At 37.7% G+C, this 25,875-nt stretch overlaps 1 protein-coding gene across 1 annotated transcript in view; it reads right to left on the bottom strand.

Annotated features, from left to right (window-relative positions):
* Nucleotides 1–25,875, bottom strand: part of PKHD1L1 (PKHD1 like 1) — a 154,049-nt gene that overhangs the window by 34,932 nt on the left and 93,242 nt on the right. The window contains exons 47-59 of the mRNA XM_068525490.1: nt 24,649–24,890; nt 23,429–23,565; nt 20,382–21,411; nt 18,849–19,040; nt 15,801–15,952; nt 14,719–14,878; nt 14,009–14,180; nt 9,864–9,952; nt 9,369–9,517; nt 7,664–7,793; nt 5,088–5,206; nt 2,884–3,013; nt 878–1,051 (exon numbers count right to left, since the gene is read on the bottom strand). Of these exons, the coding sequence (XP_068381591.1) occupies nt 878–1,051; nt 2,884–3,013; nt 5,088–5,206; nt 7,664–7,793; nt 9,369–9,517; nt 9,864–9,952; nt 14,009–14,180; nt 14,719–14,878; nt 15,801–15,952; nt 18,849–19,040; nt 20,382–21,411; nt 23,429–23,565; nt 24,649–24,890 (2,876 nt within the window). The remainder of the gene's footprint in view (nt 1–877; nt 1,052–2,883; nt 3,014–5,087; nt 5,207–7,663; nt 7,794–9,368; nt 9,518–9,863; nt 9,953–14,008; nt 14,181–14,718; nt 14,879–15,800; nt 15,953–18,848; nt 19,041–20,381; nt 21,412–23,428; nt 23,566–24,648; nt 24,891–25,875) is intronic.

Below are 25,875 nucleotides of genomic sequence, written 5' to 3'. Positions count from 1 at the left end.
AACAAGACTGGCCAAAGCTGATACTTGTGGTAATCGGTGATGATAAGCATTATATTATACATTTCTCTATCTTTGAAATATATTTGAAATTTTCCTTCAAACAAAAATAACAGATCAGTGTGCTTGTTATGAAACAATTTCTGTTTGAGGGCAAGGTTGGGCTAGCTGTTACCTAAGGTCATTGTTAATTTGATAATTATTTTGTCTATAAAGATAAAATTAGTGTGTGGGGGAAAAAAAAAAAAAAAGCAAGTCTCCATATATTACAGTATCCTTGCTCAGAAAAAAAAAAAAAAAAAAAAAAAAGATAAAATTAGTAGAATAATGTTAGGAATTTGGTTCTGGAGGGTGGCACCTGACTGCATAATCCCTCTCAAGCCTTTATTTTTCAACGTGTTAAAAACAAGACATCAGGCCCAAAATGGAGTCACTTTTGCTAAGTCCTCCATCATCAAACAGACTTAATTACAGTTTCAGTTCTCCTGAAATGGAACCTTAAACCAGTCCATCACGAACTGCCTGATCAGCATTGGTTAGGTAACCTGCTTGATAAACCTCTGCCCCCTACAGGGAAAGTAACCTTGCAATAACCAATCCTCTTTTTTGCCTAGTAAAACTACCTTGTTCCTGCTCCCTTTTGCCTATAAAAGTCTTTTATTTTGCACAGCTCTTTGACGCTCCTTTGTATCAGCTAGATTGGATGCTGCCTGATTCATGAATCCTTGAATAAAGCCAGTAAGATCTTTAAAATTTCCTCAGTTGGATTTTGTTTTTTAATACAGATGATCCTGTAAAGGAGTGAGGATTATTTAAGAACTAAACACAGAAGAGACCCTGCTATATTTCATTTAGAAAAATAAACTGGATTTGTACTAACCTTTAAATGTCACCGTGTTTTCAGTGAATGAGCTGACTAGGATGCGTGCACCAAAAGATTCCTTCAGCCAACCTGGATAATCCTCACCAAGTATTTTGATGTTCCTATTCAGTATCCCAACATCAGCTGCTAATGTGTAGCTCTGACCGGTTCCAGGAACATGGTATCTTTCAGCTGCAGCAGAAGGACAGTTAGATTATTACCAACACTAAGAAATACCTGTCTTTATTAGTTTCTTTGCAGCTCACAGACCACGTAACTTTATAATATGCCAAAAGTCAACAAAAATACATGAACTGATTAGAGTTACACGCTTAAATGTACACAGATGGCAGTCGGAAATTATACCTATTTATAAAATAAATATAATCAAAAGTATTTCTTCTATTTACAGCAAAAAGGTTAATATAATCAGCACTTACAAAGTTACTGCTTCAAAGGTATTTTGCAAACACTTCAAATTATCCACAAAAACACTCTTGTAAGACAAGTTGGGAAGCTTACTGTAATTTTAACGGATGAGGAAATGAGATAGAGAAGTAAATGAACTTGCCCAGGGCCATGTAGACAATCAGCAATACGTAGGTATTACCTCTCCTGATGCCTAAACCTTGGTTTGTTCCTCTTTTCCTGTGACATATTTTGTACCAACTACAATTCTTTATAAATATGTAGTAGTATATCAAACATAGTCTGTACATTTACATCTTAATAATTTTAAAACAGAACCTAGGGGCTTCCCTGGTGGCGCAGTGGTTGGGAGTCCCCCTGCCAATGCAGGGGACGCGGGTTCGAGCCCTGCTCCGGGAAGATGTCACGTGCCACGGAGCAACTAGGCCAGTGCGCCACGGCTGCTGAGCCTGCGCTCTGGAGCCCGCGAGCCACAGCTGCTGAGCCCACGTGCCACAACTACTGAAGCCCGCGCGCCTGGGGCCTGTGCTCCGCAGCAGGAGAGGCCACCGCAGTGAGAGGCTGGCGCGCCGCAATGAAGAGTGGCCCCTGCTCGCCGCAGCTGGAGAAAGCCCGCGTGCAGCAGCAAAGACCCAACACAGCCAAAAATAAATAAATAAATAAAAAAAAAAAAAAAAAAAAAAAAAAACAGAACCTAAATTACATTCTACATTTCTAGAAGTCTTACCCAAAACTTTAAGACAAGCAGGTACATTTCAAACAGAGAGAAGTGTTTGGTACTTTAAATGAAAGAATCTATACTGTCGAACTTCAAACACTATTTTACGATTAAAATGTTCTTCAGAGAAACCTTTTTCTTTTGATTTAAAGAAAAAATATGTGATATAGAATGATAGACACGTGCTTCTATCAAAATACTGCTTTAAAAAGTTCTTTTAAGTTTCTTTTTCACGCAGGTCTGATATCCACCAGTGCATAATGCCGCCTTAGCTGTAGCTCTCAGGAGCATCAGAAGTATCTGAATGGCTTTTCTAACGTTACACTCCTGTCTGCTTCCACTTCCTGGGATTCAGATGAAGGTAGCATGTGAAATGGGGAAAGGCTGGGGCGCTGGGAAAGCCCTGATCCTACAAGTTGAAAGATCATCTTCAGTTGATTCTGATTAACTCCTTCTTTCCTTGAGAATTAGAGTTTTACCATTTTGCTGTAGCTTGTAAGTGCAGTTACCGCTGAGGAATGTGTCAATGAAACAAATCAGGACAAAGATGCTCTTGGATCAAGGGTTCTCAAATTTCAGTGTGCGTACGAATCTCTAGAAGCTTGCCTAAAACAGGAAGTGTCAGCCTTATCCCATAGAATGTAATGGTCACTGCTGAATATTTGCTGAATGAATTAATACACACAGCAGGGACTCTTTGCAGCCAACACACAAACAGTAGCATCCTTTGGGTACCAGTGCCAACCTAAGTGAAATGCTCCCCTAAAAATCTGAGATGTTTTATCAAATGATTGTAATTACAGAGGAGAGCACTAAACTGTGAATATTTCGAGACATTTTAATTATATATCTATTTGGTTAAAGAACAGCCACTTACCAAAGTGAGTATAGGAAAGGGTATCATTGAGAATAAGAATTTTGTGATCATGCAGGATTTTAACGATACTTCTAATTTCAGTCTGGTGGAAATCATAGCTTGTGGTTGTTATCACAATCTCTTCTCCTTCCTTAGAAAAATTCAAGTGCCAAATTCAAGAACAATTTAAAAAATAGGTTTATATTTCTTAATAACTATTAAACAATTCTAATTTAACTTACATTGGTTACAACCATGGTATTATCAGAGAGAACAAATCATACATTTAGGTCTCTAAAATAAATATGCTTTTGTTTGATAGCAAGAATTCTATATTTTGAATTATCTCAACATTTCCTTAAGTTGAATTCAGTCACTTAATAAAATCATAGGTGATATACATTTTTAAAATTGGATATATCAAAGCAAATATATTCACATTTTTATTAAAAATTGGTCAGGATAATATTCTTAAGACTTAAAAAATTCCCCCCAGATTTTTTTTTTTTATACAGTTAACTATCACTGGATATTCCTGAAAGGTAAGAAAGGCAGAGATAAGTGACAGAGCAAGGTCAAGTCTTAGAATCTCTGTATATCATATATGACAAGCTCCTCTTTGTCAACCAAGTCTCTGCTCAAAAGTACTTGCAGGGGAGGAAAAAGAACTTTTTCCCCTACCCTTCCAAGTTCTCAGCTGGGACCCCTGTAACAAAAGTCATTAACAAGAGAAAAGCATATAGATTTATTCAATATAAGTTTTACATGACACGGGAAATGAAGACCTGAAGAAATGGTTAAACCTGAGCATTTTTATGGAAGAGTGGAGAGTAGAGGAAAATTGTGATAGGGTATGAGCTAAGTGTAGGAAACTGGGAGAAACAGCAAGGGTTGGCCATTCAGATTCTTCTCTGTGTCACTTTGTCTTCAGAGATGAGGATGTCTCTTTCCTCTGGGTATAAGGAGGGCAACTCTCACATGAAGGTTTTGTGACCTGCTTCAGGGGAAAGCCAGAAAGTCCTTCCTGCACGTGCAGAAATTTCTTCCCTTAAAGTATTCATATTTTGGGGTAGCATGTCCTGAACCCTGTCATACCCTTGAGAGAGGCTTTCTCTGGCCACTCTATTTAATGTTATCTGCCACCCTCTACCATGGCAGTCTCTATCATACCTGTTTTATTTCCTTCATCACAAAGATTATAATCTGAAATAACACACATGTATCTGTTCATTTAGTGTCTGCCTCTCCCACTTCAATGCAATTTCCCCTATAGTTTGACCAATTTCTTCACAAATGAATCCTCTATGCCTAGAAAATGTCTGACGTTAGGCTAAATATTAATTATATAAATAATATGCAGAAAATATTAACTGGATAAATACTAATAAATGATAATTGGATAAATAATAGGGATATTTAAATCATTTAATCACCTTTTAAAAAGTAATCACACCTCAACTATCACAAATACGAATATATTGTAAGTAGCTTATAGTAACTCTCAATAAATCCTCCTTCTATTTACTGATTTTACACTACATTAAGAGAGCCAACCCCATATGTTTTGATGATTTGTATTCATTTACTCATACTAAGCCTCACTTTGTTCTGTGACCTTATAGCTTATTCTCAGCAGAAAGGAACTGGCTGAAATCTGAGAGCCCGGAAAAGTAATCCATCCATTTCCTTGACCCTTTAGCATTAAAAAGAGTATTTGTAAAACATGTGAGTCTGTGGCCTATGCAAGCCTGTGAGTGTAGTAGAGATCGGAATTGTCACCATTCATATTTTACCAAAATCTCTTATTTAACTCAGGCATGTTTTGAATATCACTGGGCATCAGGATTTGTTTTCTTCCCAAATGCTTAACATGTAAAATCACAAATTAGAAGTAAAGAGATAACCAAGATAACAATAAAATATATTTAAAATAATTCTTTTTTCTGTTTTGCAAGAATTTGTAAATAAGTATTTTTTACCCCCAAACTTTCATATTTTCCTTTCATAACTAATATAATGTTCTTTATATGTTCTGGAGAACCTTTGACACCACAATTTTTAAATGCCTGCTATCAAGTCAGCTTTTTGAGTGCAAGCTAATTGCAAAACATACATTTCTCTTCTGGTTAATCATGTGACAAAACAAATGTCCATTGGGATAAAGAAGAAACCTTAAGTTGACCCATGGCGTGTTTTCACTTTCCACCACGTAGTAATTCCTCTACCTGCCAATCCACAGCATCCGTCAGAGAGAGGACTTTGGAACCTGCCTCTGCGGTTTCTGAGAGCTTAGTTTTATATATCGAACGTGGAATTCCATGAAGATCCAGCTCACCAAACACCCCTGCAGGAGAAAAACACACTCCTATTTATTCACTGCATAGAACTGAGTTACGTGCTAGTATAAAATGAAACAGTTAGTAGATACATTTTAATAAGCGATTGAACATTTTAGAATGAATGGAAAGAATTGGGGTTATCTGCTCAGGGCTATATAAGAAGGCTTTGGCCCTTTGCCCTACTTTTAGGAATCTGGTCCCTATAAATTGAATTAGTATACAAGGATACATCAATGAGGATGCTTAATACAACAATATTTGGAAATATTAGAAAAACTAGAATTAATCCAAATGTATATCATTATAAGAATGAAGGAGTAAATTAAAATATATTACTAATACTGTAGTGTAATATGCTATAAAAATGAAGAGTGTTACATGTTAAATATCGATCTGGAAAGATATTCATAATATGTTAACAAGAAAATTGCACAGTAATATATTTAGTTTGACCATATTTTTGTATAAGGCACCACAAGTCATTTTATGTAATATGAATACAGGCATAGATAAAAAGCACGAAAAACACATGTAAAAATTGCTGATGTTAGTTTCCTCAAGGGGAGAGTAAAAGATGTATGTTTTCTCTTGATATTGTTCTGTGTTGCTAGAAATGTTATTTTTGAAATAAAAAAAACCACATAAAAGCAAAAAAAAATTTTTTAAGACTGAATTTGTCTGCCTCAGGAAATTTTTCTTTAAGATTTGAATTTGTCTGTCTCGCAAGAGCTAATTCAATTTTAAGCCACTTTTTAATCCCCTTTTTTATTGTCACTGTTTTAGAAATAGTACATCGGAGCAACTGAAGCACATTTATGTGTCTTTTAAATAAATATGCAGTGGTATTAATAAAAGCAGTTATTTATTAGGACCAAATTAAACCCTCTCAGGTCCTTTGCTTTCTAGGCTCGAATAGGAATATGTACAGCCACACAAATGCAACCGGAAAATTAAAACTTAGCAACAGTTGTGACTGGATAACTGATAGCGAGGCAGGAGACATAAGGGCCCCCAGGACAAATGGTTTGAGTTCATTCCTTGTGGACGGATACTCTGAGGTGGGAATAACAGGACAATTGAGAGAGGAGGCTGGGCCCTGCCCAGATAGAAGATAAGAGACCACATATTCTTCATTCTTTTTTTTTTTCTTTATATTTTGGTGCTTTTATTTTTATGGAGTAAGTTTCTTCACTTGGGTCAGTATATTTTAAATTTGATACTTTCAGAATATTTTCCTACTACCATCAGCAATACATAAGTGTTGTTTCCTTGAATTCTCGCCAGTCTTTCTTTTTTTTTTCACACACACACTGTATTTTATTTTTACAAGAGATAAACAGACTGACACCAAGCATTGTAAATGGATGACCACAACAAAAGCAACAATACACGAAACACACTCATATTATGTCATAATATTGACATTCAGTCCAGTAATCCTCCACTGTAACAGCTCCTTTACTTTGCAGTGAAAATTGAAGTCAGGAGACCTCCCCGACTACACATGAGCAGAAAGGCTCCTTGGAGGTCAAAAGGGGAGTGATTCTAAGCGATGGCAACTAATGCTCACTACCCATAGGCCTCTTCAGTAGAATCCATCTTGGCTAAGAGATGCACGCGCACACATGGGAAAATCCTAAGATACACCAAATACGGACTCTGAACCAGGCAAATCAAAATGATTGGTCAAAGGAAACAGGGAAGAAATGCCCCGTAAAAGTGATTCAAACTGCCACGAGGGCACGACTCTCTCTCTGAGTCCACCCATGCGTCTATCCAAAAGTACTGTACTCTTTTTTTCTCTTAATAAACACTTTACTTGTGTCACTACTTTCAGTCTTTGTGGGAATTCTTTTTCTGCAAAGCCGTAGGGCCAGGGCCTTGTCACTGACCACTGGTGTAGTGGCTAGGATTTGGTGCTCTCACCACTGTGACCCGACCTCAATCACTGGCGGGGAACCAAGACCCTGCTTCAACACCCGAGATCAATAGCACAGCCAACCGATCCACAGATTTTTAATACTGTGTAGGAATAATACATAACAAAGTTACCTTTTAGGGGAAAAGTACTAAAATATGAAAAACATTATTGCTTATATAAAAGAAAGATTACAAAGAAAACCAGATTAGAGAAATAATATACACATGGAGTGATTCATTAATGTTGCAATAGATTAGATTAGATTGATTAGATTAGATTAGATTAGATTAGAATAGATTGCAATTAGTGTTGCAATAAATTACATTTTGGAAATATGCACATCTGTATCTATTTTAAAGTGACATGATTTAATTTTTTAGAATCTCAGCAACTTTTATAACCTGTTCCTACAAATCAATGTCTGTGAAAACTTCTGAAACCATAATAACATCATGAACTCATAACAAGTCTTTTAGTGCTACATGTTCTAAAGTAGATTTGCAAAACTAATATGACTCTTTTGGTATCTGGAAACACATACCTAGGACCTTTGATCCTTGATTTGGTCCTTCTGGAAGAGCCCACTCTGGAGTAGAACGTTTCCCTCTAAGAACAATCTGTAATTCTCCTTTAAAAGGGTTATCTTCCCAGCCACCAATTAATCTACCTCCCTGCAGTGAAGCAGAAAATTGTTAATACTTCAAAACTGAGCAGGAAAAATTTCCCCATAAAAAAGGAATTAGGGGGGCTTCCCTGGTGGCGCAGTGGTTGAGAGTCTGCCTGTTAATGCGGGGGACACGGGTTCGTGCCCCGGTCTGGGAAGATCCCACATGCCGCGGAGCGGCTGGGCCCGTGAGCCACAATTACTGAGCCTGCGTGTCTGGAGCCTGTGCTCCGCAACGGGAGAGGCCGCGATAGTGAGAGGCCCACGCACCGCGATGAAGAGTGGCCCCCACTTGCCGCAACTAGAGAAAGCCCTCGCACAGAAACGAAGACCCAACACAACCAAAATAAATAAAATAAATAAATTAATAGTTTAAAAAAAAGGAATTAGGAAGACTGGCAGCCTCCCCTAGTAAAAATGAATGAATTTTTGTTTTACAAAGAACAGTACTGTAACTAGAAGTGACCTTAATTTAACCCATCCACTTTGGCATGGGCAGTTTAAATGATTTTTCCAAGGTCAAATTCAACATCTACTTACTGTCAGAACTGGACCTGAAACTGAGACCTCCTAAAACCTAAACTAGTGCTTGAACAGATCACACTGTACTTTAAAATAATGTGGCATATATAAAATATACTCTTCTATTTATATCTAAGCTATGTTATTCATGAGCCATCACTGTTAATAAAAATTGCTATTACTAAATGCTTGCTGATTCTATGCCAGGCATAACATGCAAGGCTTTACATATTTTATATCATTTAATCTTTACACTAAACCCATGAATTGGAATTACTATTCTCATTTCATAGATGAGAAAACTGATGCTGAAAGAAGTCAAATAACGTAACCTGTTACCAAACTATTAAACAGTGAGGTAAGGATTCAATTGTAGCATTAATTTACCTCTAAGCTCTGTATCTAACCAAAATACCACACACCTTTAAAGCATTAAAGGCCTAGTTTTATGAAAGAAAGGCTCCCACTTATTTTTTAGTGGTGCTTAATAGCTTTTTGGTTAAGCTATTCTTTTAAATGAACACCAATAAAAGACTGACAGAACAATTAAATTGATTAAACTACTACACGTTCAAGACCATCTGAGGTTTATGAGAGAATGAGGTGATTATTCCAAACAACTGACATTTTTTTATTAGTCTGCTCCTGGTTTTCATAATCCCATCTACATTCATTCATTTTAAGAAATACTGTTTGCTTTCTTAAAAAAAAAGGCTTGAAATCCTTTAATTTTTTTCCTCAGAACTCCAGTGGATTCTCTGTTAGTTGCAGCAAGCTGTGAGTTTAGCTTTACCTAATAATAATACAAATATTCTAAAGGATTGAAAATGAGCAAACCTCACACTAAAAAGTAGCATGATAATTACTGCTTTAGGAATGTGTCATTAATATTTAAAGGAGAGCAGAAATATATTGAACTTAGGCTTGCATTTCATGGGGTAGAGCCAGTTGTGTTTTAATCACATCAGGTGCATATGCTTTCTTATAATTTGCTTAGTAAATCTCCAACATTTTAGCATTTGGCTAATAAGGGTATAAATTATAAGACTGTCACTCTTACCTGCAGTGATATGTAGGTAGCATTCAAAACAACTTTTCTATAAGAAGACTCTGCAGCTCCCACATTATGCTTATCTTCCAATTCTAGAACCCCCCAAATAACGAGTCTTTCCATTGGTGGAATATCTGTGTCTGCCACAATCCATGTTCCTATAAAACAAGACTTTAATATAAGGAATATAACATAATCCATAGACTATAGCCTATAGATAAAACACTGACAGCCCTATCAGTGAGTCCTAATTTTGAAGTTCGTGAGCCTTTTTCCACACAATGACTAATTCTTGTCTCTCTCAGAAAATCTATTATTCTTAATATTCCGGTTTAAATCCACATAAAACCCAGAAGCGACGTCTGACATCCAGGACACGACAACTGAATCCATCTCTTCACATTTTCTCTTTCTCCAAGGCGTGCTGCATAAAGGTATCTACCCTAACTGCTAACTATTGTGGTATAAACACAGCATTTTATTTATTTACATTTATGCATTTACCTTCAGGAATAACAACATTTGCTCCTGGGTGAGGTATGGTATAATTATTTTCTCGAGATGACTGCCAAAAAGAATCATTTGACCATAAGCTGAAAAGAGAAAAGAAGTATTTCCATTAAGTTTTATCTCTGTATATTTAATGAGCATCTCCTTAGAGTGTAGCACTATACTAGATGTTTTAGGGATGACAGAATGCAAATTGGATAGTTTGTAATTTCAGTAAATACACAAGCTAATGTGCGCTATTAGTAAAGTACTCAACACACACAATTACATATACAGTTTTTTCTCCACTGAAGAAAACTTCCTTTCCACCCACAATACGAATCACATTTTCTCCTACTAAATCCTTATTGTGATACCCTAATTTTGTCTAAAATGTAAATAACTTAACTTCCTTATAAGATTTCACGTGGTGGAAAAGTGAAAAGAAATGCATCCTTTGTCCATTTAAAGACCCTTACATATGGTGCTATTTCATAGGGAAAGGGACAGGAGGGTATATAGTTGGCTAGATTCTATGAAGGGAAGGCTGGAAGAATGGTCTGTGAATAGGCAAGGATGGGTCAATGAGGGTAAGCCGCTGGGCTGGGGGCAGGACGGCAGGTCTATAACCAGAGCGAAGGTTACATTACATTGAAATAAATATGGAAAGCACAGTTGGAAGAGAGACGGTCTCCACTTTCCATCACTATGCCTGCTTGAAACTATCTCAGTGCAAATTGTTACAAAGAATGTTATTATAAAGTTGATTGCATTTTCCCATTTAAAGATGTTCACAGGGGTTGCTCTCCTGACCTAGTAAAAATGTTTAAAAATTCTATGATACTAATGCAGGAATTTTACAAATAACCAAAACAGCTTGTTTCGTTAAAAGTATATTTTTATCACACATTTGAATTACTAAGCTGTATTACTAAAAAATTTGTTGATCAAAAATCCTGTCATAAAAATTTTGTCTTCATGGATTTAAAAGAGGTTAGCAATTAAATGATCATTTAGGATTATTTAGATTCACAGTAATACATTTTTCATGACACAGTCTCAATGGTTTATTTAAAGGTTGTATCCATCTAACTAAATAAATTCATCAGGATTGTGCAGATTCAACAGTTGAGTTCATCTAGCTTTTCTCAAGCCTTTCATTCTTATCCCCAGCAGCACTATACTACATGTTATACATTCTTCTTCTAATTGCCCACTGTTACGATCAAAAAAGCCCAGTACTTCTTAAACTAAACATCTGTGTGTTGTGTAGCTAGACCTGTATATTCTAGTCCTGAGGTACCAGTTTTGGATCAAGATTCTGTTTGTCTTCACTGATAGCTATTTGCAAAATACCATTAATAATTCCAATTATAGCTATTTCCAGTGAGCAGAACTCATATTGTGAGAGGAAAAACACCTATCCTATGACATATACATGTAGTGTATCAACACATACCTCTATCACATCCTGGTCTATACCAGTCTAAACCTATTAATGAGTCATAATAAATATTAAGTAAATATTGAATAATTTTATCTACCTTAGACTATCTAGGGCTTTTTGGCCAATAACCTTTATGGCCTGTATTTCTTCTGAAGTTCTCTAGACTCTTTTTATGAGCCTCCCTGCTTTCTCTACTGTCCCTCTGTTACACAGAGTAGTAAAAGTGGCCTTTTCAAAATGTAATGTCACTTATCAGCTGAAACATTTAAAGGCTTCTCATATTTCTTAACACTAACTGCCTGCATGACCTGAATGGTCTGATTTCCACTTATTTCCAATGCTATGCCCAGGCCACTCTCCCCTGCTCACAAGGGTCCAGCCATGTAGACTTCCTCTCAGTTCTTGGATATGCCACACTCTTTCCCACATCAGGGCCTCTGCCCAAGTTGTCCCCTTGGCCTAGAACCCAACCTTCACACAGCCAGCTCTTCCTCATCCTTTGGCTCTCAGCTAGAATATCCCCTCCTTTGAGAGGCTGTTCCTAACCATCCACCCAAAGGAGGCCCCTGCCATGTTGTTTTCTGTCCCAGCCCCTTATCCATTCCCTTTACAACCTTTATCACAACTCAAACTCATGTGCTTTATTTTCTGTTTACTTTTTTGTTTGTTTGCTTGTGTTGGCATCTGTCTCTTTGGACAGAATGTGAGTGTTATGGGGGCAGGGACCACATCTATGTTGTTCACAACTGAATCTCAGAGCTCAGCACAGTGCCTGGCACGTAGCAGGTGCTATTTTTTAATGGTTGAATGAATATATAAACAAATTCAATTATTAGTCTTTTGTGCAACGTTATCGCAGAATCTGTATATTCTAAAATCGTAATTCACTTAATAAATAATATTGATTTGTACTTGATGCACAGTAGTGGGCTCTTACGTGCCCACTAATTGTTAACTTTTATCATCACCATCGTTATTTGTATGGTTATTATTTGCCCATAAGGGACACAAATATACATCAAATCAGGATCATGCCTTTAAGGGTCTTAAAGACTAGTACTGTTGTGTACTAGTACCATCATGTATGGTAATTACTATAATATAAAGTAGAAAGTTATGTTTCATATGAGAAATAAAGGTAAAGGACTTTATAAGTTTCAAAGACAGAAAAATTATTTTTAACTAGAAGACTTAATATACATTTAGGAAATTGAATATTTGAAATAAAATTAAATAAGTTGTATTATGAGACTTGACCAAGACTGTTATTCTATTTAAAATATGATACAAATGAACTTATTTATAAAACAGAAGCAGGGCTTCCCTGGTGGCGCAGTGGTTGAGAATCCGCTTGCCAGTGCAGGAGACACAGGTTCGAGCCCTGGTCTGGGAGGATCCCACATGCCATGGAGTGGCTGGGCCCGTGTGCCACAGCTGCTGAGCCTGTGCTCTAGAGCCCACGAGCCACAGCTACTGAGCCCGTGTGTCACAACTGCTGAGGCCCGCGCACCTAAAGCCCATGCTCTGCAACAAGAGAAGCCACAGCAATGCGAAGCCCGCGCACGGCAGTGAAGAGTGGCCCCCCGCTTGCTGCAACTAGGGAAAGCCTGTGTGCAGCAATGAAGACCCAATGCAGCCAAAAATTTAAAAAAACCCAAAAAAACAGAAGCAGACTCGCAGACATAGAAAACAAACTTACGGTTACCAAAGGGGAAAGGGGGCGGGGAGGGATAAATGAAGAGTTTGGGATTGTCACATACAAGCTACCACATATAAAATAGAAAAACAAGTATGCACAGGGAACTACAGTCAGTATCTTGTAGTAATCTATAATGGAAAAGAATGTGAAAAATGCATATATATATAACTGAATCACTTTGCTGTACACCAGAAACTAACACAACACTGTAAATCACCTATACTTCAATAAAAAATAGGGCTTCCCTGGTGGCGCAGTGGTTAAGAATCCGCCTGCCAATGCAGTGGGCCCGGGTTCGATCCCTGGTCCGGGAAGATCCCACATGCTGTGAAGCAACTAAGCCCGTGCGCCACAACTACTGAGCCTGCACTCTAGAGCCTGTGCGCCACAACTACTGAGCCCACGCGCCTAGAACCCGTGCTCCACAACAAGAGAAGCCACCGCAGTGAGAAGCCCGCACACCACAAAGAAGAGTAGCCCCTGCTCGCCGCAACTAGAGAAAGCCTGCATGCAGCAACGAAGACCCAAAGCAGCCAAAAATAAATAACATAAATAAATAAATTTATTTAAAAAATAAATAAAAATAAAAACACTCACATACACAGACACAAAAAGACAGTTATTCTAGAGAAAGAGATGCCACCTGCTAAGAAAGCATTGTATCAATGAGGACACAGTTTCTGGTGCTGTTGGAAGTTTGTGATCTCAGGTAATTCACTTAAGGTCTTCAGGCTTCAGCTCTCTCACCTATATAATAAGGGAGTTGGTCTAAAAATCCAGATCTAACGTTCTGCAAGTATGAGATTCCCAGTAACTTTCACACATAATTTTTGTGAGATTTTTTTCCATTTTGTCATCAGGGTGGTTGTAAGGCTCAAGTGAAACAATGAGTGTGGAAGTGCTTTGGGACCTACTGTGCAGGAGGAGGACACCAGTATCTCAGCCAGGATGACATATGGAAAGGATGTTGTGAAGACCTACTGAAGTATATTAACGAACAAAAGGCCTGTATACTTATATGTGGCTGGTCGCTTCCTGGGAATTGGTTTTCTTGATGGAGGATGTACAGGAAAGCAATCCTGGAGAACACAGCAGTAAGCTTGGAAATTAATAACAACATCCTTCACATCAGGATCCAGGGTCCCAGAAATGGACTGGCTCTGATGAAGGCCATTTTTTCCTGACACTGAAAGTGAAGTAAAAGCAGTTTAAACTAACATGATGATCAAAGTACTTGAATGCAAACAAAATATGGCAATTTGAAAATATTCTTTAGATAGTAACTTGGTATAATTCAAATGTATGGAATAGGTATGAAAAAATTCTGACAAAATGCACATGTCTGATTAAGAAGCAGAGTCAAAATACCTTGACAAAAAAATATTTTAGAACTCGATTAAACTGTACTCTTAAATATTTTTATTTTCCAAAAATAATTAAATAATAAAAATGGAAACAAAATATATGACAGTTCATTGTACTCATTTCCTCTAATTTTGTGAAATAAATGTTGGGGCCAATTATGAGTGTTGGTGCTACCTCCAAACATAAAATGTAAGTTATAAATTCAAGTCAAGCCTCTTCCAGGGTAAATTTAGTCTCCATTCTTTAATTCAACAAACATTTATTGGCACTATATAACACATTTGCCCAGTAAGCAATTTTTCTCCTCCTTTAGATGAAGCAATAGATAAAACAATCACTTTTGCCTACTGAATACATACCCAGGTAATATAGAGTACTCGTGTTTGCTTCAAGGTGCCAGTCTCCATTCTTGCTAGTATTCCAATTCAATGGATTTGAAGAGCCATTCCTCATATCAATGATATTAAACATATCAGGATTTTGAGTGAAGTTATGAGATATGATTACATAGTCTTCTTCCTATAAAAGTTTGCAAAAAAGTGACTTGTTTTATATGCTAATATCCTGTATAATATACACTAATTTTGATGACATTAATTAATTAACCCCATATTAAAACTTAACTTTTGGTTTTAGTTTGGTTTTCATCTTGCATTTATATTTTGTTTATTAACATTTCACCTGTCTATGGTAATAACGCTAACTCTGTCACTAAGGCAATGAAAGTCTTTCTTTCTCTCTCTCTCTCTATATATACACACATACGTATATATGTATACATTCAGAGAATATTTAATTTCTATAATGTTTCAAAACATCTGAAACAGTGCTAGGTATTGTTTTTTTTGCTGCCCATATGTAGTACAAGTAGAAGAACGTGAACAGGGATGAAAACACCCAATTCAGGATACTGGTGACCACTAGCAGTGAAGAGTGGGGATTGATTTCAGAGTAAGCCATACAGAGGACTTCCACTTCACCTAAAAATGTTTATTTCTTAAAAAAAATCTGAAGTACATAGTCACAGAATGTTAGATTCAGACAGAGCTAGGTGGTGGGTATATAGGACTCGGCCTGTTATTTTCTGTATTTGCTATATTTCATAATACAAAAATAAAGCCCTTAACTGGTGCCCAAAACATCATAAGCACTGAATAAATGTTAGTTATTATCATGGTAATAATAACAGGGCACAAGCTTAGTACTACAGGAATGTGGCAGAAAGATGGCTTGCTTCTGATTCTTAAAGGAGGGGTTTTTTTTTGGCTTGCTTCTGAGATTTAGGATGGGTCATGAAAAGTGTGCAGGACTTTACCAGGTCAATATGTGAGGCAAGGGCATTCTGGGCCTCACAATTGGTGTAAGGATGAGTGTGTGGGCTGCTTTTGAGTGATATGCAATCAAAATTATTAGAAGATGGATTATGCAACTCTTTGTTTACCTTAAATCCATAGAATGTTGACGTATACGAAATGTTGGTTATGTGATCTACACTTTTAAAATACCAGTTAATGTGCTTTGCATTTGGAATCAGAGCCATCCATCCAGACATATGAGTCAGTCGTTTCTTCTGAAAGGGAACAATGCTTGTGCCTATAGAACATAAAACAAATCACAGTAATCTCTACATCTAGAAAATTCCTTCTCTTATGAACAAGTGCAAAGGTAAATATTACTCTAGTCTACGGAAGTCTCTAAAGAGGTCAGTATAGTATTTCATTACTTATGTTCTAAATGTCTTTGTTTACCTGAAGGCCCCACTGTTCAATATCACACTTAACTGAAACATAAAATGCTTTCTCACTTGGAATTCTGAATTGAGATGGAGCCTTTATTCCTTAGGGAAAAATAAAATTGAACTATGATGACAATAATGACCGCTAAGACAAAAGTGCTTAAATATATCAATACAATTTTTAAAATACATTGATCTAAAATATAATTCCATTTATATTCTTTTAAGAACTGAATTCTTCAGAATCCTTGATCTGCAAAGTATGCAAATATTAAGTCCAGAACTTTATTAGATTCTCCCATATGGGTTGTGTTAATCAAAATCAGCCTAGCAAGTATGAATGGAAAACTTTGATTCAGAGCCCTTAAGGAACTAGACTAAAGTAGACCTACCTCTAACACTGGCCATGATACCCTAAATTTTGTGAATGACGAACTTGGAACCTGAACTACCTGTTATGGGAAAAAAATTTAATTTGAGAGAATGCCTGACAACTTCAGTTGAAGATCTGAAAAGATCTCTCACAATATAAAGAAAAACATCTGTGATTAATGAATTAATTCTATTTTTTCCTTTCCCTTCTCTCCTTCTTTTCATCTCTGATTGAATTTTATGTTAAATTTGCAACCTCTTCCCTTACAAAGTTAGGTGGAAGAAGCTAGGAGCAAGATTACAAAATAAACTGCCATTCTTTTCCTTTGGGGATAAGGCAAAACAAATTCCAGTATCAAGGAGGAACAGATTCTTTGGCTTATGAATTAGCATTAAGTTCTGAAAAGCCCATGACCAGAGGCACTAAAAACTCACAGTTTAAGAAGACCTGCAGAGTATGAGAAGAACCATGATAATTTGGATTATTCAGCAAATATCCACTCCTCTCCCCTCCTTGAGGGCAGAATAGACTTCCCTGCTCTGTGGATACTGGGTGACTTCTTTGGTCCATCGGCTATTAGCAGAACTGACAGTGCAAAGACTTAAAAGTGCTTGCTGGGTGAAACATGCCCTCTTGAGCCTCTGTCACTGCAATGCAAAGAGGCTCCCCCAGGAGAATAGTGGGTAGCATACTAAGGTGACCTTTGGCATATGCAGACAGAAAAATTATATAGATCTTGGGGGACAGAAATCTAATTCAAGTTACCCAAGTGGAAATTTGCTACCTCTTACCTGTTTCCTAGATCCAAGCCAATTCACAGACTGGAAGCAGCTCCACAGAGCGGGAGAAACCTGTGGCCATTTATCAGGCTACTGCATACTAAGGAGAGGAAACTATCCAGACCTTCCAAGAGCTGTTAGCTTCTGGCTCTGAACTGATACTAACCCTCAGACACCCTAATGCCACCATGGTCTACCAGCTGGAGTGGCAGCTTATGAAGGCCAGGCCCTAGAATGAGTCTTTGCTCAGTCTCATGCCTGGTCCACTGAGGCCACTGGCTCATCTTATGGTTATTCCTCCAGTTCCAAAATGTATAGTGGGAATAGGCATAGAACTTTGTTTGGAAGAAGGGCAGAAGTTGAAATTCTCACAAGAAATATCCTTCCAAGAGGATCTGATAACATGGAGTGGAATAACAAAACCCCAGCATGTCCTGATGGATTTGACCCAGCTATAATTTTAGCAGTTATAATACGGCTGGTATAATTATGCTACACGTTTTCAAAATTCACTTGGCCTATATTGAGATACATAATTTTAGTTTCAAATTGCAAGTTTCTACCTTGTAAATATGATTAAATGTGGCAATTTGGGAACGCTGTCATCAAGAAGCTACATCATTTAGATTTATGCAGAAAATGTAGAAAACTGTATTTGAGAATCATCTGATAGCAAATGTTTGATTCATCAATGCCTTTCCTATTTTCCAAAATCTGCAGTCTATCAGAACAGTGATATGAGAGTGGATTAATTGTAGATAGATATTTTAACTAATAATTCATAGACAGATGGATGAGTGGATGAATGGATGGATGGAATGATATAAAGATCTGAGCCAATCAGGGCAGGCCAGGTCAGATGTGATGAGAATAGATATACTTAGTAACTGGAAGAATTCCTAATGGAGGGAGGGAAAATCACGCAGGAAGGACTGAGTGAACACTCTAGGAACCATGCCCCCCCACTCTGTTACCAAGATAAAAGAAAAGCAATTCTAAATCCTTGAGGGGGGAAAATGCACATATTAACGCCACAGTGAAAAATCTGAGACATGTGAGAATCAGGGTTATTACCATATCCCCATTTAACTTGCTTGTCTGGCTGGTGCATATGCCAGATGCATCATGAATAATGACAGTAAATTAATGCAATCTAGTCAGGCAATGATGTCAAGCGCATCTGGTGTTCCAGGTACATTAGCTTTACTGAAACAAATCAGTAAATCAACAGTCTCTGTGCAGCTATTGACCCAGCAGATGCTCCCCCCATCCTATTTCAATCAGCAAAGATAATCAAAATAATTTGCTTTCAGTGGCAGAAAAAATGGTATATTTTTACTGTCTTGATCCTAAAGCTATGTCAGCTTTCCTGCTGTCTGTCATAATATTGGCTGGAGGTTCCTTAATCAGCAGAATGTCATGCTGGTCCATGCGTTTATTCAATACTCCTCACCAGCCCATTTTGGGGTGTGATATTTGTTTCCTGCCTGGCTTCTGACTGATATAAATATTATGCTTCTCCCAGTGTTCTCAAGAAGATGATGATGAAAATTGAGGAAAACGTATTTAAATGAGTGGTTTAAATGATTGTGTTCTACTTACCGAAGGAGTCTGAGAGAACCACATCCTTTTCAAGCAGAGACACTGGAGAAGGCTTGTTGAATGCCAGCCGGTGGAAGCTGACCGAGGCGTCACAGACAGACCCAGGGAATCCTATGCTCCACTCGGCTTCTTGACTGCAGTGAGAAGGGTCCAGCAATGAGCTGTGTGGAATGACAGTGTGTCCTTTGTGACCTAGGAAATGAACACAAACAGCCGACTTCCTATTTCATGTTAGAAAACTAAAAAGCCAAACTGTCTAAAACATACATTTACTATAACCCATAGTGCCACGAATACAATCTAAAAGTCTAGGTTCCTGGGGGGTTTTTTTGGCATGGGGTAAGGGGACCTCTACAAAGGCTTTGCAGTGGACTCTTCTGTCAGGGAGCTTATCATTGATGCAGCTGAAACATGGGATCTGAAGCACCCATGAGAGCCAAAGTAGGGGATGGGATGTGGGATAAGTAACTCGGTCAAGGACACACGGAAGGATGCAAATCCAGGCAGTTTGACCACAGAGCTTGTGCTCTCAACCAATGGACTGTCAACGAACTTAAGAATCTAAGCTGAATTAAGTAAAAGAATAAAGGTCACACAAAGCTCTGAATATTAGAACCATCTAAATGTTCTCCCTCTTAAAGCCACAATTAGAACAGGAGACAAGTCAACAACTGTAGTTGAGAATTCAGTCTGTTTGAATATTGAGATGAACCTTCCATCTTTCAAAGGCTTTCAAAAATAAGTATCTGTAGCTTTACTTGTCAATTGTCTCTCTCATAAAGTATTACGCAGAATCATGCACACACACACACAGACACCCTTCCTATCTTATTTTGCCAAGTCATTATCATTAAAATTTTATAAAAATGCTAAATTCTAGAAACCATGATTATTTACGAAAGGATTTGACTTACTCTGAACTTAAAATGGTAGAAAAGATTTAACCTACAAGACTGTTGAATTTTGTACTAGAGTTCCCCTATTCTTTGACTCAATTCCAAATTCAGAATTCAGATTGGAAAGAAAAAGGCTAACAGCAGGCCTGTGAATTATTACTTCCCTCTAAGGTATTCGAGCAGGATACATCCAGTCTGTTGCTTATGTAAGTAAACCTGGAATTTATACATTTATTGGGTATGACTGGCTGGAGAATCTGGGTAGTCATGTAAGCAGTTTCCTCTGTGTAATTAACTGAGTACAAAATGGAGGCATTCTCAAATGAAATGGCTTCCTTTTGTGATCAATATTCCATAAATATTGTTCAAAATTTGCTGTTAATTCAAAACCAAAGTGCAAATGCAGGCGATAAGGGACATATTTGGAGGCTGCATCTGATAGTTTGAGACTTTGCTAGAAAAGGATATCTCATCTATGCCTAGTGTTGACCTATATCCTTAAGTCATTTGGAAAGTTTGGCACCAGTTAAGATCTGTGATTCATCTGAGTCTGCTTTGACAATTCAACTTTCTGTGTTAACACAAACAAAAAATATATTTCCAAAGTATTTTATCAGAAATTAAAACATCACATTACCTGTAAGTGAACCATCAACATCAATCAGTACCACTTCATGTTCCCATCGAAAGCCAGCCTTGTTTGTTGTGTGAGAATATTGGATGTCAATGAATTTTGCACTCCAGCCTCCACATCTGTCATTACAAACGCCAGTGATGGATGTCACTCCCAAAGCTGCACAGTTGGGACGGTCAAAGTTCATGAAGTGTACGGAAGATACAGTCAACCCTTCATTAAATGGGAGAACCAAGCCTTTCATTGTGCAAAATACAGACCCCATTCCCAGTTCATCAACATGACCAACTATTTTGGCATTTTTAATCACTGCTCCAATGGTTTCACCCCATCCTCCAACGTAAGGAGCCAGGATCCTCTTCGTTTCAATTCCAGCCTCATAATTATTGACCATCACGAAGTTATGAAACTGAAGTGCTCCTCCGTTGACCCATTCAGCTCCTTTTTGACAATTCCAAGTAGTGAGTGAATTAAATATTGCAGGCTCTGGCACTGTAGAACTACAAGATCCTGTCTGCATGGGGAAATATTCTTCAAATATCCACAATCCAAACCAACCTTGAGAATGAACAGTGTTATTAAAGAATTCTCCAAGAGGAACTCTTTTTTGGCAAATGTTTTGGTCATAGGATGGCCCATCAGGGTGGTTGTTCATTCGGTACCAAAAGCCAAAGTGAGTGCCACCAGCAGCTGCATTGTGTCGTATGGTGTTGTTTGGATTGGTTACCCAAAATGCAGCTGGAGTCACGTCGTCATTCAGAAGACTAGTACTTTGCTGTACAAATACTGCCAAGTTATATTGCAGGATATTGCCATGTTCAATACCATCTTCTATAAAAAATGCTCCCCCCCTGATATCATATATAATATTCCTCTCAACCAGAAGGTGATGTGTGTTATGGATAGTAACAGCTCTGTTGTAGGTCTGGTGAATTGCACAGCCTCTTACATAAGATTTGAACTGTAAATCTCCAAGCAGGTGCCAATGTATTGGATATCGCCCCAACCGGAATGCCTGGCCAGCATGGACTATCTGTCAAGCCCAGAAATCACAGCTATTTAGTGATACACACAGACTCATGCCTGGCTCATACTTTCTTGTTTCAAAATAATATCCACTTTTACATTAATTATTATTAATGCATTTATATCTCCCATATTATTCCTGTTTATCATTTAAAAATGTTATCTGACCCCCAACCCACCTTGTTTTATTCAATATATAACAGCCCATACTTGTTATCAAATGAATGAATGAACAAAAACCATCTTCGACTCTTCTGCTTTTCACCTTGCTGTTATGAAACTTTAATGTTCAGCAAAATACCTCGTAAAAGACTTCTTTTTCTCCTTCACTTTGATTCTTTTTTAATAATAAGAAACACTTCTTGAATGTTTACCATGTGCCAGATATTCTGCTAAATGTCTTCTATGCATGGTCACAGTCTTTACCACAATCTTAGGAAGTAGCCACTTATCATAAGCTTCATTTTACAGATGAAGAAAGTGAAATTTAGAGTATCTTGTTCACGGTCGCAAAGTTTCATTTAAACTCGCTGGTCTAATTATAGAGTTGGTGCTCTTATTAACCACTCTGCTATATTTTCAATAAGTCTACGATCTAATAAGCCAATACAGAAGATGCCTCTGTGTGTGTGTGTGTGTGTGTGTGTGTGTGTGTGTGTGTGGAATATAATCTCATAAGGTTTGGAAATAAATGGTAGGGCATCTATTTATTTTCATTCTTCATCTAGAAATAAAAATTAACTATTAATAATATTTACTATACAGATCGACACTGGCAACCTCACTCACTCCATATCCAGATGTCACATGTGTGTAACATAACCTAGGAGAAGGTTTTTTTTTTACAATATGCAGTCATTGACTCTGCCACCCTCACTGCAGTTGAGTGAGGTGTTCCAAATTTAATGGATTTATGGATTTTACTGTCCTTCTTTCCCACCCTTCCTCCGTTCCTTCCTTTTACTGAATACTTGATAGAAACTGTGCTAAACCCAGATTATATAGGCTGGATATGAATAAGATACAGAGGAGCTCCTGATCTCTTGGGCATAACTTGCATATTTATTCTTTTATTTATATATTTGTTCAATCAATAGTCAATTGAGAATCTGCTGTAGGCTAAGTACTGTTCCAGCTACAGAGGAATCAGCAGAAAACCAGAAGGACAAAAATATCTGAACTAACTGAGTTTACGTTCTAGAGGAAGAGATTAAAAAACAAATTAAACATATATCAGGAGTTATGAGTTAATAAAGAAAAACAGGTGTTTGGGCAGCTATTGCAAATAAAAGTGGTGAGGAACAGCCTCTCTGAAGAGATAACATTTGAGAAGAGACCTGACTGAAATGAGTGTGAACCATTTAAGTACCTGGTGGAGGAGCATCCCAAGCAGAATGAAGAGCAAGTGCAAAGAACCTGAGACAGGAATGTGCCTGACGTGGGCAAGGGACACAGGGAGGTCTACGCGGCTGGCATGGCAGGCGCCAAGGGTAGATCACACAAGATAGAGGCCAGCAGGGGGTCAGATCACGTGGATCCTTTGGAAAAGGCTTGGACGTTTTGTTTTAGGTGTAATGGGAAGCCACTGAAGAGCTCTGAACAGTGTGTAGCAAGACCTGATTCACATTTTAAAAATTGTACTTTGGCTGTGGTGTGGAGACTTCATTGCAGAAAGGGTGAAAGCAGGAAGACCAGTTGGGAGAAAAGCACAGTAGACCAGGTGAGAGGTGATGGTGGCTTGGGTTAGGGACCAGGCGGAGAAGGTAGAAAAACAGTACATTCAGGATACAGTATTTTGTGGGCAGAGTGGATAGACCTTGTTAATGAATTTGATGTGGGGTGTGATAAAAACAGAGAAACAAAAATTTGGCAAGATTATGTGAGTGAATAATTGGATGTATTAAAATCATCTGTTTATGTCTCCTCTACCAGATTATAAGTAGCATCTGGCAAAAAGCAGGTGCTCAATTCACATTCATTGTATGGAAAACTTTGGACAAAGCGCTAACAACAATGCCTCTTACCTCTACGTATTCTATTCTTCCAGTTACCATGTTAGCACCAGGTACCGGAGCATGAAACATAATGCATCCACCAAACTGGTCACTTCCTATTTCTTCTCCAAACCTTCCTTGGAGACATGTCTGTGTAGCAAATTCACCTTTAAAAATATTTTTTAAGATAGCATAAAGAAAAACCGTGTCAAAATCCTCTAATTATATAAAGACTGTTTCTCATACCTAATTATATCTTTTTATTCACATATAATTTTAATTTCACCCTGGAACATAATTACTTGCGTTCACATTATCTCCTCCTCTGCATAGTAAGGAAGGTAAGTGCCTTGTCTTGTTCACTTTTGCAACCCCTAAAGTACTCAGGTATTTTTATTATCACTGATTTATTTTCCCCCAGATTTGGGATTAACATAGGTAAAACGATCTTACACTGGTACAAGATTAGAACATGCATTATCTCACTTAATTCTTACAACTACAGTAGGCTGGCAGAACAGGAAGTATTTTTATTTTAAACAGGATGAAACCAGGTTTCACAATGGACATTGTGAGACCACGCAGATGAAATGGAATCAGAACGCAGGTCTTTTGACATTGATCAGTAAGCTTTGTCTTATGCTTCCCATTGAAGAAAAGGCTGTATCTAAGCTGTATCAGCTATTATTCAAGTACTTATGGGATTGTAATGGTAGCAGTGATTACATAAAATATTTAAAAGAGACTTGTGAAATGCACTGTGCTTCTTAACTACACACATACATTTATATGGTTACACACAGTTTTATAAATACATATATATATAATATATATGAGAACTGTGGTTAGTTAATTATAGCCATGGAACCAGTTCCAACTATTGACACCTGAGAAGAAGAGACACATGTCACTTCAGGACCAAAGTAACAAACTGCTGGTGCTTAACTCTCCAGCCTTCTCATCTCCTGTCTCAGAGATCATGGAAACCCATGTTGAGATTAAGTCTCCATCAGCCTAGACCCTGGAAAATAACAATGAACAGAGGCCCCCCCGTTGACCCATATTGGACACGTGTAGCATCAATGAGAAATAAACCTCTATCATTTTTAATCACTAAAATTTGGGGCTTATTTATTGCTAGAGCATAACCAAGTGCATTAGTTCTCAACAGGGGCTGATTTTGCACACAGGGAATATTTTTGCAGTGTCTATAAACATTTTAGGCGACACACTAAGGCTGCTAAAACTACCTGTGTCAAATCCATCAGGGCATGCTGGAATTTTGTTATTCCACTCCACATTGTCAGATCCTCTTATTAAAATATTTCTTGTAAGAATTCCAATTTCTGCCCTTGCTTCAAACAGAGATCCATCAGGGAGGGTGACAGTGATTCCTAAGTGTGTGTAATTCAGCGGATTAGTTAGCGTTATGTTCCTGCCACCAGCAGATACAGATGCAATGGTCCTTTTTTCATTCTCTTGTTGGCTGTGTCTGTAAAAATTTGAACCAAAAACTCTCAAAATTAATATAAATTAACACAACAGTGTTTTGCTGTTTTTGTTTTATGCTATTCTGAACACTCATCTGTAAAACAGGAAAACTTTTTATGTCATACAATATTCTGAAGAGGAATTCGAAGATGGTATTTTACTCTTTCTTAGAGTAACTGAATACATTTTACAGATGCATTTCAATTAAATAAATATTTTCCAAGTGCTATACTTGTTCACAGAACTGAACTAATTCTATAAAGTATTCAAAAGAAGTGTTCATTTATAACTTTGAGGATCACACTCAGTGGTTCTCAACCAGGGATGCTTTCATCCCTCCAGGGGACATTTGGTAATGCCTGGACACATTTTCGGTTGTCGCAACTTGTTGGGGGTGCTATGTTGTTACTAGAAGGTAGTGGCCGAGGATGTACCCAAACATCCTATGATACACAACAAGGAATTATCTGGTCCAAAATGTCAATAGTGCTGAGTCTGAGAAACCCTTACAGAGGGAATCCATTGGAGGTTCCTGAGCAGGGAAAAGAAACGACTGAGGTGAGCTCAGGAGTTCTCATTTCTACCCATTCCTTCAACACATACCAAGTTCCAGCAAAAGGACTGGCCAAATCTATAATATACACATTCATGTACTGAGTCCTTCCAACAAAGACTTATTGAGTGTCCATCCTGTTTTCTAGGCACAGAGCTAAGTACTGGGGATACCAAGCAGAAAGTGCCCCTGACTTCAGAGAGACGTGTTTCTATGGCTGACTGTGTATTATCTACTAAAGCGTGATTGGTGCTGTTGACAGAGGTGCCCTTAGAGGAGTTACCTCTGTATCTTCCTGACATTCCTTTTTGATTCCTCTCTCCCTTGGCAAATCTTTTTCCTCCTTTAACTACCAGTTTAAATAACAATGTCGCATGTGAAACACGTTGAAAGGCACCTCTCTCACCTTTCCCAACTCTTCTTCTGGATTCCC

The sequence above is a fragment of the Eschrichtius robustus genome, chromosome 17 (assembly GCF_028021215.1).
Source record: "Eschrichtius robustus isolate mEscRob2 chromosome 17, mEscRob2.pri, whole genome shotgun sequence".
Taxonomy (NCBI): Eukaryota; Metazoa; Chordata; class Mammalia; order Artiodactyla; family Eschrichtiidae; genus Eschrichtius; species Eschrichtius robustus.
This window is presented reverse-complemented; position numbering and strand designations above follow the sequence as displayed.